The 14,702-nt window shown below is 39.5% G+C and overlaps 1 protein-coding gene across 1 annotated transcript in view; it reads right to left on the bottom strand.

The window, feature by feature from the left end:
* The window catches only part of ATRN (attractin), a 158,354-nt gene that overhangs the window by 21,057 nt on the left and 122,595 nt on the right, over window positions 1–14,702 (bottom strand). Inside the window, exon 25 of the mRNA XM_006894202.1 lies at window positions 10,145–10,206. Within this exon, the coding sequence (XP_006894264.1) occupies window positions 10,145–10,206 (62 nt within the window). The remainder of the gene's footprint in view (window positions 1–10,144; window positions 10,207–14,702) is intronic.

Below are 14,702 nucleotides of genomic sequence, written 5' to 3'. Positions count from 1 at the left end.
GAACTTGGTGATTATATACACTGGAAGCAGCATCAGATAAAGGAGTGCTTACAGCCAACATGTAAAGATCTTTGTTTAAGTTTACTAACCTATAAGTTTGCTGCCAAATTGCAGGATGTAAAAGCCTAGGTACATTTTTCCCAGCCACGGGGAACAAAGTTCCTGAGTGGACGGTCCAGCCAGCAGGAGGAGTGAAGCTGAAATTCAGAAGAACCTAGACTAAGGAAAAGGCAATTGTCTTTCGTCTCTCACCCACCTGTCCAGTTAACAAAAGAATACCCCTTAAAGTGGCACTTTTTATTTTACCTCCTTCCTCTGTCTTCAAACAGCCTGAGTCTTGATAAGACTGGCTTTTAACCCATCTCAAAGCTCACCCATACGAAAGAAAAACCTGTAAGGAAGATGTGTGAGCACCCCATTTTTAGCACGTTAATGGGAGAGAAGCCTTATCTACACTGTCATCTGATTTGCATGGATTCCAAAAGTAACACAGCCATCTGTCTTTTTTCCTCACTACACAGATTGCCAAATAAAACTACTTCTCTTGGCTTTTGGCAACTGTAGTGGTTATGGTTTCCCGCCCCCCTCCCCAAAAGTGTTCTATGTCTTTCACTCAACCTCAACAAATATGATTCAATAATGAAAAAAGAGTGTATTTCTCATTCTGTGTTAGGACTTTGCTCGGCACTTAAGTTGGAAAAAAGGATCCTATGGCATTTTTTGTTAGAAACTTAGCCCGTTTGTCTGAGGGCTGCATTTTCTTGGACTATTCTGACAAAGCCATGCCTTGAGAAATCCACTTGCTCCTTTCCCCCATTCGAGCTATGGGGAAGGGGCTGGGGGCATATGTCTTTTGAAAATGTGTCTGAAGGCTCAGTGTTCAGGGATATGTTTCTCATCAGTTTAACTGGAACTGCAAAGCTAGAATTATATTTCTGAGAACACCCCAATCTAGTTCTATCTACTTTCTTTGCAGAGGGTGAAGCCACTAAAGAATGGCTCCTTTTTCCTATTGCCTTGAGTCCAGTCTTCCTACAACTGATTATGCATGTGTTAGCCAGGTTTGGAACTCCCAGCCAGCTCGTACACAAACAGCTGATTCATCCCAAGTGCCTGTGGCTTGTACTTCACCAGCCTTCCTGGTCAAAATTAAGATGAGAGGCATAAGAGCCCATTATCACTCTATTTTCTGGAAAAGTAAGTGGACAACTACCCCAGTGTTGCCTTCTACAGATCTCTAAATTCACTATGTAGATTGAGAATATAAATCTGCCTTTGCTTCTCTTTCTGAGTCATAATTTGGACCATCATGGATTACAAAACTCTTTCATATAAATTACCTCATTTGATTATCAACATAGTAGGTCTCTTTTATTTCCTTTTGCATACACCAGGCTCCTGGTTGAGGAAGAAGTAGCCCATTGAGACACAAAGGCAATCCCGGACTATGGTAGGAGCTAGAGCTTATTTTGCTTTGCCCCAAGTCTGGAAGAACTGTTTTCAACTCACTTCACAATAATTTTTTAATTTAAATTTCTGTTTTCCTTTTGTTCCTCCTTCTCAACGCTGTTAATGTTCCAAGACTGATTCTGTATGTACATGATGTCTTAGTTTTTTATATTAGTGATCTTACACCATAATTGTGCTTTTTGTGACTGATTTATCTGACAGCATAATTTGTTCTAGTTTCTTCCATGTTATGCATTATTTAATGAAGTCTTGAATTTTTTTCAGTGATGCATAATGCTCCACTGTGTGAATGTACCACTATTTCTTTACCTTTTGTCCCAGTGATGGGCACTTGAGTTGTTTCACACCCTTCACTCTTACAAACAGTGCTGCAATAAACATGGATGTGAATATATCTGTTCATGCCACAGTTCTTAATTCTTTAGGATAGATACCTCATAGTAGAATTGCTAGATCAAACTGTATTTCTGTTCTCAACTTTCTAAGAAGAGCAAAAGCACTTTCCACATTGGTTGCACCATTTTACATTCCCTCCAATAATGTATGAGAGTTCTGATCTCTCCACACTCTTACCAGCATTTGTTTAATATCTTAATGAACACTGTTCTTTTTTTGCTGGGGGAAGGTCATAAGTCATTGTTTTGATTACCATCTTTCTGATAGCTAGTGACCTTGAATGTTGACCTTAATAGTGAATAGTGTCCTTAATGTTGGCCATCTGAATGTCTTCCTCGGTGAAATGTTTATTCATATCTGTTCATTTTGTAACTGGGTTCATTTTGTATCTTTTTCTTGCTGAGGTTTTGGGAGTTTTCTACAAATCTGAGGGAGGAGTCTCTTGTCAGATGTGTCACTGACACATATTGTGAACCAACCTGCAGGTTCTCCTTTTACTTTTCTGAGAATTATGATTTATAGAAAGATTTCATTTTTAGGAACTCCCAATCATCTAATTTTTCATCTATTGACTGCTTATCAGTTATATCTGATATTCTATTTAAACCATTGCTTAAGGCTCCTAGGTTTGGCTCTACTTCTTTGATGACCTCTATGATTTTAGGTTTTACTTTGAGGTCTTTTATCCATCTTAAGTTAGTAGTTTTTATATGACATCAAGTATGGGTTTTCTTTCAGTTTTCTGCAGATGGACAGTTAATCTTGCCAACATCATTTGTTGAAGAGATTATCTTTCCATTACTTAATTTTATTTTATTGTCAAAGAGTATTCATTTATTTCTAAGTACTTAATTTTATTCCACTGGTCAACATATCCGTACCAGTAACCATATTGTTTACTGTGGCTGGATAGCAGAGGTTTTGAAATGTGGGAGTGTGAAGTGTCCTATATTTTTCTTTCTCAATATCTTTTTGCTTATCCTGGGCCTTTTTCCTTTTGATATGAAGTTGGTGATTGCTTTTTCCACATCTTTGAAAAATGACATAGATTGCACTATATTTGCAGACTGCTTTTTGCAATGTTGCCATTTTCACAATATTATGTTTTCCAAGCCTGGTATATTTTACAAACCGAGTATATTTTCCCACTGACGGAGGATCCTTTGGGTTACTTAGATTACTAATTTACTCCCTAAATCTAACCATTCATCTTATGGATGGCTGTTGTCAATAGCACTGTTTCTTTTATTTCCTTTTCAGAATTCTCTTTGCCTCATTATTGACGTGCTGGTAAGTTCGCAGGGGCTACAAACTGTACAGGAAGAGAGTGCTCATTTGCTGATTAACACCAGTAAAAATGATCAGAAAAGCCCCTTAAGGGCCAAAGATTAATTCAATCTGCCAGAGAGGTGCCCTCTCTGGGTTAAACAACACAACTCCCGAGGGACGATGCCACCAGAGCTTCCTACCCACTAGAATGGTTACATCATTAAATACAGAAAATAAAAAATAATGGCCAATATTTGGAGAATTGAAATAGTCACATATTGCCAGTATAAATGAAGCAACTACTTTGGAAAACATGTCAGTGCTTCAAAAAGTTAAACTCAGAGTTACCATGCTGTTAGCTGACAGGCAATTTGGCTTCTGGCTTATTGCAAACTTATATAGGATAGAACAAAATAGTGCCCAGTCCTGTGCCATCCTCATAATCACAGTTGTGTTTGAGCCCAATGTCTCAGTCACTGAGTTAATGAATTTCCTTGAGGGTCTCCCTCTTTGGGGCTGACCCTCTATACTTTACTAAGCATGATGGTTTTCTCCAGGAACTAGCTCCTCCAGTTAATATGTCCAAAGAATGTAAGAAAGTCTTCTGTCACTCTTGCATCTAAAGAGTATGTTGGCCGTTTTCCTGGCAGTCTATGATATAGTCAACATTTTTAACCAACACAATTAAAAAGCATCAATTCTTCTTTAGACTTCCTAATTCACTGCCCAACTTTCACATGCCTATGAAAGTGAAAATACTATGGTTTAAGTCAGGCACACCTTAGTCCTCAAAGTGACAGCCTCACTCCTTAGTGTTTTAAAGAGGTTCTTTGCAGCAGATAGGCCCAATGTTGCTTGGTTTCTTGACTATGTCTTCTGTGAGTATTGATTTTTTTTTAAATCCAATGAAAATGAAAGCCTTAACAGTTTTGATCTTTTCTCTGTTAATTATGATGCTAATTTTTGGTCCTATTATGAGGATTTTTACTTTATGTTGAAGTTGTCTTTATGTTGAGTTATCTAGTGTTGCTGTAACAAAGATATCACAAGTATCTTTAACTGTGGTTAAAAAAAGTGCTTTAACAAATTTATTCTCTCAGTTAGTTGTTAGATGTCATCAAGTATAACTCATAGAGACTCTCTGAACAACAGATCTGAACCCTGTCCTATCCTGTGCCATCCTCATCATCTCTGACATACTTGAGCCCATTGCAGCAGTCATTGTATCAATCCATCTTGTTGAGGGTCTTCTTCTCTTTTGCTGACCCTCCATCTTTCCAAGAACCATGTCTCTCTTCAAGAAACAGCCTCTCCTGACAGCAGGCCCAAAGTATGTGAGATGAAGCTTTGTCATCTTTGCCTCCAAGGAGCATTCTGGCTGTACTTTCTCTAAAACATATCTGTTCTTTTGGCAGTCCATGGGCTATTCAAAACTCTTCTCCAATACCACAGCTCAAAGGTATCAATTCTTCCTCATCCTTCTTCATTGTCCAGCTTTCAGAAGCATAGCAAGTGACTGGAAAGACCATGGCCTGAATCTAATGTGGTTTAGTCTTTAAACTGACATCATTGCTCCTCAGTATTTAAGAAGCTAGAAATTCAAATTCAGGGTGCAGTTCCAGGAGGCTTTCTCTTTCTGTGGGTACTGGAGGAAAGTCCATACCTCCTGCAGTATCTTCAGTGTGCCGGATGACGCTCGGAGATCTCCATGTGTCCTGGCCTTGCCCTGCATCAAAGAGCCACTCGTGCAAGGCCCTGTGTCCAAACAGATGCACTCTGCTCCTGGAAGTTATTTCTTGGTTGCACTGAAGTCCTGTGACTCTGCTTACTTCTCTGTCCTTGTATCTCTGTAAAACAAAGTGACAAAGGCCACACCCCACCAAAATTCCCCTTCTATCAGATCTCAGGTTGTGTATGTTATTTCCCATCATTTATCTTTTACTAACTGCTTGGTTTATCAGATCACAGGGGAATCATTATCAAATGTCCATATTATATCTTATATAGTTATTTTGGGTGGATACAAATCAATTTATGACACTGGTGAAATCCATACTGAAATCTTCATCAGTGTTTGTTTTTAGCAGTCAAAAACTGTACCACTTCCACACTGAAGTTTGTAATTAATAAAAAAACTATTCTTTCCTAACAAGCTCACAATTCCTAAATTCTTAACGTACAGGAAATAAAATATTATTTTCCAAAGTTCATCTTTCAAAAAAGAAGTGACGAAAGTACATTTATCTTTGCTTATAACACCAGTCTATGGTCCTAAAGGTGATTTTCTGATGAGTCTTGATGGTGCTAATGAGCAGATGCACAATCTCCTGGAGAGTCAGTCACAGTCAGTTTTGATGGGAGGGCACGTAAAACAACAATCAGCAAAAGCGGTTCATTTTTAACCTTGTCGGAGAGCCTACACTAGCACTAGCCTTTTTCTCTTACAGGCGGAGGTCATTAATTTAGAAACATGCAAATCAAAACCACAGTGAGATACATTTCACTCCGCTAGGCTAGCTGACAGATGAACTCTGCTGGTGGGGTTCATCAAGTTGTGCTGCCATCTCAAAGGAGGAGCCTCTGGAGGTTCAAATCTACCACTGGTTCCACCATGGAAAGATGGGCAATCTCCTTCTGTATGATTCCCAGCCTTAAAAAAATCTGCTAGAGGGTCAGTTGTAGGTTGGTTCCAACAGACCAGCAATGACTTAAGGAGAGCTAACAATAATTTGATTAAAAGGTAAAAAAAAACCCCAAACCCAAAAATACCACCACAAAACAAAACAAAACCTGACAACAAAATGAACAAATGTTGAAATGTTGTCAAGGAGATGGAGAAATTGGAATCCTCATTCCCACTGCTGGTGGGAATGCAAAATATTATAGCCAATGCAGCAAATAGCTGAACTACGTCCAAAAAGTAGTATTCCTGGAGCTCAGGTGGGTCAGTGGTAAAGTGGTAGAGAACTGCACTGGCAACGCAAAGGTAAGTGGGCTTAATTCACCAGCTACCTTCCGGGAGCAAAAGAGGCAACCTCCGCCTGTGTGATTTACTGCCTCTGACTTGAAGGTACACAACAACAACAACTATGCTATCAGGGGCCATCAACTTGGCTCTGATTTGTAGCAAACCTATGACAATCCAAAGAAACTCTGCCTGATTTGTCATCCTTGCCCCCTGTACTATGTTGCAGGTACTTGTCAGTCTATCTTGTCGAGTTAGTTTCTCTTTTTTGCAGATCCACTTTTTCAACTATGATGACGTGATCCACGTTACACGTGAGGCAGAGTCACACCGTCTGTGTAGCTAAGATGCACTCTTGCTGCAATTCTTTCAAGACAGATTTTGGCAGTTTGTGGCATATTCAATATCAAAGGCAGGACTTATTCTTTCATTTTTCCTTATTCTTCAACTTTCACATACACATGAGACATTTGAAAATGCAATGGCTTGCAGCAGACACATCTGAAGTCTCTAGGTGGATTCTGTTCTTTAGCACTATCAAGAGGTCCTTGGTAGCAGATTCAACCCATCGCAATACGTCATTTGATTTCTCTACTGCTGCGTCCAGGGGTATTGATTGTGGATCCAACTAAAACAAAATTCTTGATAACTACTTTTTTTTTAATCACAATGTTGTTCTAAGGATTTTTATTTTCTTTGTTAAGGTGTAATCTATACTGAAGGCTTCACCAATAAGCGTGTCAAGTCTTCAAGTATTTGCCAGCAAAGTTATGTCCTTTGCCTATCACAAGTCTTTCCCCAATCCTGATACCACATTCTTTTTCATATAATCCATTGCTTGGATTGTTTGTTCAGCATATAGTACTATCCAAGGACCTAGCAATTCCAACCCCAGGTATATGCCCAAGAGACTTGAAAACAGTAACACAAACAGATACATGCATATCAAGAGTCAACGCAGCATTATTCTCAATATCCAAATGGTGGAAACAACATAATGTCCATCAACAGACCTATGTATTATGCTGAGTGAAATAAATCCACCACAAAAGGATAAATATTGCATGATATCACTGTAGGATTGTGGTATATCTAAAATAGGTCTTGCTTGCTAAAGAGTTTGGGATTGAACAAGCATGAATGACTGACTCGCCAGTAACTCCCCCAGTTGCACAGTTAGCAGGGGCATTGAGTAGACTCTCTGCTAGCTAACAGGTACTGATTTACTGCCCTAATCTGGTTATCAGTTAGTAAATTCTCAAAAGCCTCAGTACTTCCCCCAAAATCCTTTCCAACTCTTTCACTTTCCTCTCCCTTCCTCCTATGTCCTCCTGGTAGCACAGATGTCACGTTCTTCTCTGTCAAATGTGTTAATGCTAAAACGAAGTCTTGGAGTGTGTGCAAATATAACCTAGGTAACTGTCAACGCTCCTTAGCTGGCCCTGGAATTTAATGCTATTTTCTTGTACATACTTTTCCTTCATTACAAGCCTTCAGTCTGATCAATCTGGCTTTTACTACCTCTTTCTGGAAATGGAACAAAACCTTTCCAGGAGAGTTTCAGTGCTACTTCACTGACCAGGACTCCAGCCTTGACCTGTGGCATTGTTCTAACTTCTGGCTTAGTGAGATACTATCACCCACACTGGAATAGATACATGTATGAACACCAAAGCTGATTAGTAGTTAGCAAGGGTGGGAGGAATGCGGAAAGCGGGGCCCACTGTTTAGGAAGCAGTGAGTTTTAGTTTATGATGATGGGAAATTTGGTAAAGATTATGAGGGTCTTATCTATAAATCATGTAATTGATATCAACCAACTATACACCTGAAAACGTTAAACTGGTCAAATGTTGTGTTATACATATATTTATAATTTTAAAATGTTTCTATATAATGTAATTACAACCTAGAATTTTAATTCCAGATAACTGCTCCCTAGGTAGTCACTGGATGGCTGTGGGAGAATAGTAATGGGCGTCTCACAAAGTCCTAAAGTTGCCGCCAGCTCTCAGAGAAAACGGAACTGAAAAGTGAGGCCATGCTCACGTCCCCTCAGAAGGCTGACACATTTGCTCACCCTCTCCTTTTCTTTCCCTCTCATCTATTAACTACGTACAACTTTTAACTGTTCTATCACTTTTTAGTATTTCTTCACCCTTCAGTACAAACTGTTTTGTGTCCTCCTGGTCTATGGTAGGATATCAATAGATAAAGAGATAAAAAAAGATCAAGACAGAACATCATAGAGCAGTGAAAAACTGACAAAAAAAGTTCACACTAGGGGGAGTCAGGGTAGAAAGGTGGGGGGCAGGAAGCTGCTGCTTGCTGTAAGTACAGTAGCACTTATTTGTCTTTTTCAATTGTATGAATATAGTATTTTAAAAAAACAAAGAAAATGAAACTAAAAACCAACGAACAAATAAAAACTACTATGAGCTTAAAAGAGAAAACCTCAGGGACAAACAGATGCCTTTTGGCCTTAAAACTCGGGACAATCAGCTTACATTGATAACAGTCATTAACTAAATGTTGTCTTAGTCCTAGATTCTTCCCATATAAGAGGCAAATCATTCACTATTTAGTACAGTCATGCATCACTTACTGTCCATGAATAGGATGTTATATGACTTGGATTATACAGACACTATACTGCAAACTGGTCCCGTTTTTGCTGTAACAACTTGAAAAAGCTTTGTGCCTTATGTTTGGTCCTCAATTTGTATCATTAACAATGTCTCCCATATCTGATATAGGCCATTCAACATGTTCAATAGCCTTAGAGCTTTTAGTGTCATTGATCTTGCAGAATTTTTTTTTATCCTTGTGATCATCAAGCACAATGTATATAAATTACAATCAACAGCATTCAGTGATTTTTCCATTTTATGTTGCTAAGTAACTTTTGTTTCACCTCCAAACTGACAATTTCTTTGCTCTTTGCTGTTGCACTGGTTTCCTTGCATCTGGGAGTCATGATGTGTGGATTGCCCGGCATAGTGATGGCTGGGCCACAGCTGAGACCAGAGTCCAGGCAGGGCTGAGCACCCTCTGTAGAAAGAGAATTCCGCCCAGCCATCCTGGAGGAGATACTGGATGCCCTCTGCAAACAGAAGGTTCCCCCAGACTCCCACAGGAGGGGATGCCGTGTCTGAACTTTGGTCTTGGTTTAATTGTTATGTTGGCAACACTTAAGTATAAGGGAAATAGAGCCCCTGGAGATAGAATGGTTTTATTATTATTGGCTTAAACGAAATAAAAACCACAGGGAGACTAAGAAAGGGGCCTTTCACAGTACTAAGCTGTGAGAGGACCTCTGCCTCAGCCTTCTCTTTTTCAGAATTCATTTCCTCGTGTCCCTGCTTTCTTTCTGCATTCAGTAAACAACACTGATGCACTTCACAGTCATATTTTCAAAAGAAATGGAACACAGATATATATACAGATATAGATATATAGATATAGATATAAATAATTTATATATAATGTTACATCCCCTGAGACAGTGTGATGCTTGAGTGTGGAAGCTGCTGCTTATGAGCTGAAGCATAGGCTTATGGTAAGTAGTTTAGATAGAAAGTACAGGACAGTCCATGCATAAGTCAGTAACATAGGTGTTTATTACGATTACCAAAACAGATGTGTCCTAGGCTATGGATATGCCTGGCGACAGAATTGTTTTGTATGTGAAATATTAAAAATACACACGCTATATATGGGGAGCTACTACATTTGCTACATTCTCGATCAAGATTTTGGGATTCTACTATAACCTGCTGGGACCATAGGCATGTGTGCGGTCAGATGCTGCCCAAATGGACATTATGTGGTGCATGACTGTACAGGCTGCTTTCAAAGAAGCTAGACCACATAAACCAACTTATTTTCATGTTATCAGATCAGATGGAACTGTGACCCAACACTTTTCAAGACACAAAGTCAAGTCTCATCTGTCGTGGAAACTGAGGATTACTCTTTTACGAGCTGAATGTAATCGAGCACCTGAGCCAAAGGGACAGATGTGGCTGATAGAAGTGAAATTACCTGAAGAAAGTCACGAAGAACTGTACCAGGTCCATAAAATTGCTGTGCTGCGAGAAGGCAATCTGCGAAAGAAAAACACACAGGAATCAGGGAGGCTGGAAAGCGGTGCGGCTCGAAACGGCCTTTGCGTTCCAAGGGTTAAATGAAAACCACATCTGACATTTGAAAGAAGACATTAGTGAAGCTCTTCCACTTAAAAACTGCCTCACAGCTCTGGTTTCAATTAAGCTTTTCTGTCTAACCAAAACATAACCCAAAAATGATATGCCGAGGCCTCAGCCCCCTCTGCGCTGACACGAGGTGAAAAGTCTCCCAATCTGATCCTGACTCCTACAATAAGACCCTAAGGGCAGTCAAGTTGGTACCTCCCAGCCTTGATCCCAGACAAAATGCTCTCCTTGTTTGTTTCCAGCTCCCCTTCTTGGTTCCACCTCAACACAGCCTCAAATTGTGCCTTTCAGGCCTTCAATATTTATGTAATCACTTCAAGTTGCTGCCCAATTTTTTTATTCCATCTTCAGTTTTGCTAAGTTGAGTATCATTTGCCGTCAGTTGAAATGGAAATAATTTTATTATACAATTAATAGTTTTTATAGCAAAGTTACAAAATAGTTCATCAAATCTAGGGCACCACTAACTAGGAGTCATTTTTTTATGTACTAAGGAAAAAACCAGTTAATTAAATGATAACATAAAAATCTTTAATTATCAGTAGAAAATACATCATGATTTTGGAGACCTTGGAAGGGGAACAAAAAGATATGGTCAGGATATTTTAAATATCGTTGTCTCGATATCACCTAGAACATATGCAGCACTTGCCAGAGGGTAAGGAGCTGTGATGGTGTTGTCTGCAGAAAGCTGTGGTGCTACCCCATCGCCCAGAGTCCCAGAAGGTCTGAATCCACCAGAGGCTCTGAGAGAGACAGACAGCTATGCAGTCTCCTCCCGCTGTGATTTACAGCCTTCGAAACCTGATGGTCACCAGAAGTTGAAAACAACTCAGAGGCTGTGAGCTTGTTTTTGAACCAGTTAGAATGAATTCGGATTTTAGGAAACATGCTCGAGTGTTGTTGAGTGGACTACAATTGATGGTGACCCTACTGCCAACAGATCAGAACCTTGCCCTATCCTGTGCCATCCTCACAATCTCTGATGCCTGCGATGCATTGTTACTGTGTCGATCCATCTTGCTGGGAGTCTTCCTCTCTTCTTCTGAATGTCCACCTTTCCCAGCAGTTTCTTTTTCCAAGGACTATGAGTGAGATGTTTCACCATCCTTGCCTTTCACCAAGCTTGCGCTTCCTCAAAAACAGATTTGTTTGCTCTTTGGAAGTGAATGAGGTATTAAGTTATCTTCTCCAACACCACAATTCAAAGGCACCAATTCTTCTTTGGCCTTCCTTATTCACGGTCCAACTTCCAGATGCACAGTACGCAAAAGAACATACCATGGCTTGGATCAAACACATCTTAGTCTTCAAACTAACATCCTTGCTCTCTACATTTTGGAGAGGTCCACGACAGTGGATTTTCCCAATGCATTACACCTTTGTTTGAAAAAAAAAAGTCTTTTTCCTTGCAACACACCTTTTAATTTCTTGACTACTGTTACCATGAATGTTGATTGTGGATCCAAGTAAAATTCAATCACTGACAACTTTAATATTTTTTCCAACTATTGTGATGTCTAGGAGTTAGGAAACATAGTTCTCAATTACTATTAAATATGGAGAGAATTGCACCAATACAGACAGTAAGTACGGCAAAGTTAAGAGAAATAAGTCTTGATCTTGTTTTCCTGATCCCAGTCAACATAACTGTCATCACAGCAACTCCATCTATGGTGCTTTCTTTACAGACTGACCCCAAAGAAGCAAAAGGAGAGGAGGTTTCTGCTCTTTCTGATCATCTAATTCTGACATTCCACAAATTACCTATTAATGACACAATATACTACAGTTGCTGTTATGTATTACGGAGTCAAACCGACTCATAGCTGACTCTCCAGATGGTTTTCAGAGGCAGTAAACTGTACAAGAGGAGACTGCCCATTTTTCTCCAGTGGGGAAGCTGGTAGATTTGAACCCTGTACCACCAGCGCTCCCTAAAATACTATAGGAAAAGGAATTTTAAAGTTTTGGGGACCTCTTTCATTCTTTAGAACCATAAATTTAAAGTTACAAAGATTTCCTATAATTGATATGACAAAGTCAGTCTTTGCTTTCCCTTCATTTACTGACATGGCTTTAAGCAGTCCCAAGTAAGAATGCTCTTTGAGAGAAAGCAAGTTGCAGTGAATGGGCCATGGGTCTCACAAAGGAAGCTTGTAATACGATCAACACAAGGTTATTTACTCTTAGAGAATGAAGACATTAATGGGAGAAGGAAATGGACTGGAGTTTCAGCTTTATTTACATTTTAATCTTTTAAAACATTATTATGCCCTCAATGTTTAGATTCAAAGAAGTCCATGACATGTATTTACTCACGGCTGGATATCAAAACGGCGTGGGTGCTAAGGCTTCTTTTCTGAAAATCGACCAGATTTCCCTGTGCTCTGGGCCATATCACACTCATTGAGGCAGCCCTCTCAGCACCAGGACTCCAGTCAGTCACTCTGACTAACATATTAGCCTGGTTTCTTGCTATAGCAGGGCCACACCAAGTTCATATCCAATTTCTAATCATAAAGAATCTCCTATAAATTGGATGTCTGGGTGGCTAGTACATAGACCCTGGTATTACTCGGGGGTCCCTTTTTAAAAAAGAAAAAACTCAAACAACTTATTTTATTATTTAGTGTGTGTGTGTGTGTGTGTGTACTGTCAAACTGCATTAGACTGGTATAGGAGGAGACTGTCCCTCCTCCAGCAGAGCATCTGGTGGACTCAAACCACACACCTTTGGGACTGCAGTGCAGCTTCCTCCCCTAGGCCACCAGACCCCAACCTCACATGGGTCCTTTTTGTGTTCATAGTTATAAGGTTGTGTAGGGACATAGAAGTTATAACATAAAAGTATTTATGAGTGGACTGACTACATGGAAACATCTATCCTTGCTTAACATCTGCACACATCCCACCCACCGTGCCAATCTTTGAAGAACTTACTGTTTAAACTAAGATATTTCTGAGTGTGAGAGAAAATGCTGTTAAGAATTACACTGTGACAAACATCAATTGAACTCTCCATACTCAGAGACTGCCACACCATTAGCAGTAAGATCAATCTTGCAAAAGAGAAAGATTTTTGTGAAAATGTGGTTGGACAACTGCTTACACAAGGCCAGTGACAAGGAGAACTTGTCAGATTTAGCCCTCCTATGGGAAAGGTGGAGGGTCAGGGAAAGAGCCAAAGATCCTCCACAAGATGGATTTATACAGCAACTCTAACAACGGTTTGAGCATTGCAGAGATAGTGCGGATGGGGCAGCATGGGGAAAGACTCGGATCTGCCATTCATACTATGAGTTCACTATGAGTTGTTGACGACTTGATTGTATCTAGCAAAAAAATCAATTAACACGATGCCGTAAATGACAGGAAATGTGTTTCTAAGCATGGCTGTCAATTTTAAAAGTGTGTGGCAACATGCTAAAGAAAGAATAAAGGAAGAAGACATAACAGGTGCTTTAAAACAGTCTAAACAGGATTAAGAGGGGATTTTGGGAAAACTGATGAGGCTTCTAGCCTGTCTTTAAAATCATGCTATAAACTCAACTTTGAAGTCAAAGATCTCATTACTGAGCTATTGCATCTCTAAGGAGCCTCCACACAGCTGAAGCCACATCTCTCTGTTTTGATCTACTGTCTGCTGAGAAGGGTGGGCAATCTCCTCCCATGAGATTAACTGCCTCTGAAAACCAGTTGGCGGCTCAGGTATGAGCTGGGTCTGACTTGAAGGTACCTCTTAGACCTTCTTCATACATTATTTATGATCTTTCCCCCCACTGACAATAAGATCAGGAGACAGGGGCTTTACATATGACTACTCAATCTCCAGTGTTTACAACGGAGAGTGGTGTATAACTTGTACAGGATATTTCCGAAATATGTGAGTATGACTATTGGCAAAACAATGACTCGTTCCTCTTGTGCCCTGTTTCTCCTCAAAAACACAGTAAGACAAAATTTTTCTTTTCTTCTAAAACTTGGCTCGTGACTGCAATCATGATTTACATTCCATTAACTGTAAGATTAAAAGACACATTTCTCCTATTGTTTGGCTTCCTCTTTCCAGAGGCTGTATTCCAACCAGACTTCTTTCATAATTTATGAAAATGCTAACGTAGATTTGTGGTGTTTTCCTGACTCTGACAGCGAGGAGGACTTCCTATATTAAAATCTATTTTATTCATTCATTCATTTATTTATTTAAAAAAATCTATTTAACATCAAGAAACAAAATATCAGATTAAAAAAAAATCTCATCGTAATTTGCAAATAATCAAATGTTCGTTGTTCTGCCTTTTAAAACGGTAAATAATATTCTCCACATTCTAGAAAATCATCAGTACTGCATTGGGAAAGTGTTGCTAGGGACCTCTCTAAAGTAC

The sequence above is a fragment of the Elephantulus edwardii genome, unplaced genomic scaffold, assembly GCF_000299155.1.
Source record: "Elephantulus edwardii isolate Elephantulus edwardi_28Jun2011 unplaced genomic scaffold, EleEdw1.0 scaffold00138, whole genome shotgun sequence".
Taxonomy (NCBI): Eukaryota; Metazoa; Chordata; class Mammalia; order Macroscelidea; family Macroscelididae; genus Elephantulus; species Elephantulus edwardii.
Note: the sequence above shows the minus strand (reverse complement) of the source record. Positions and strands in the feature narration are given on the sequence as shown.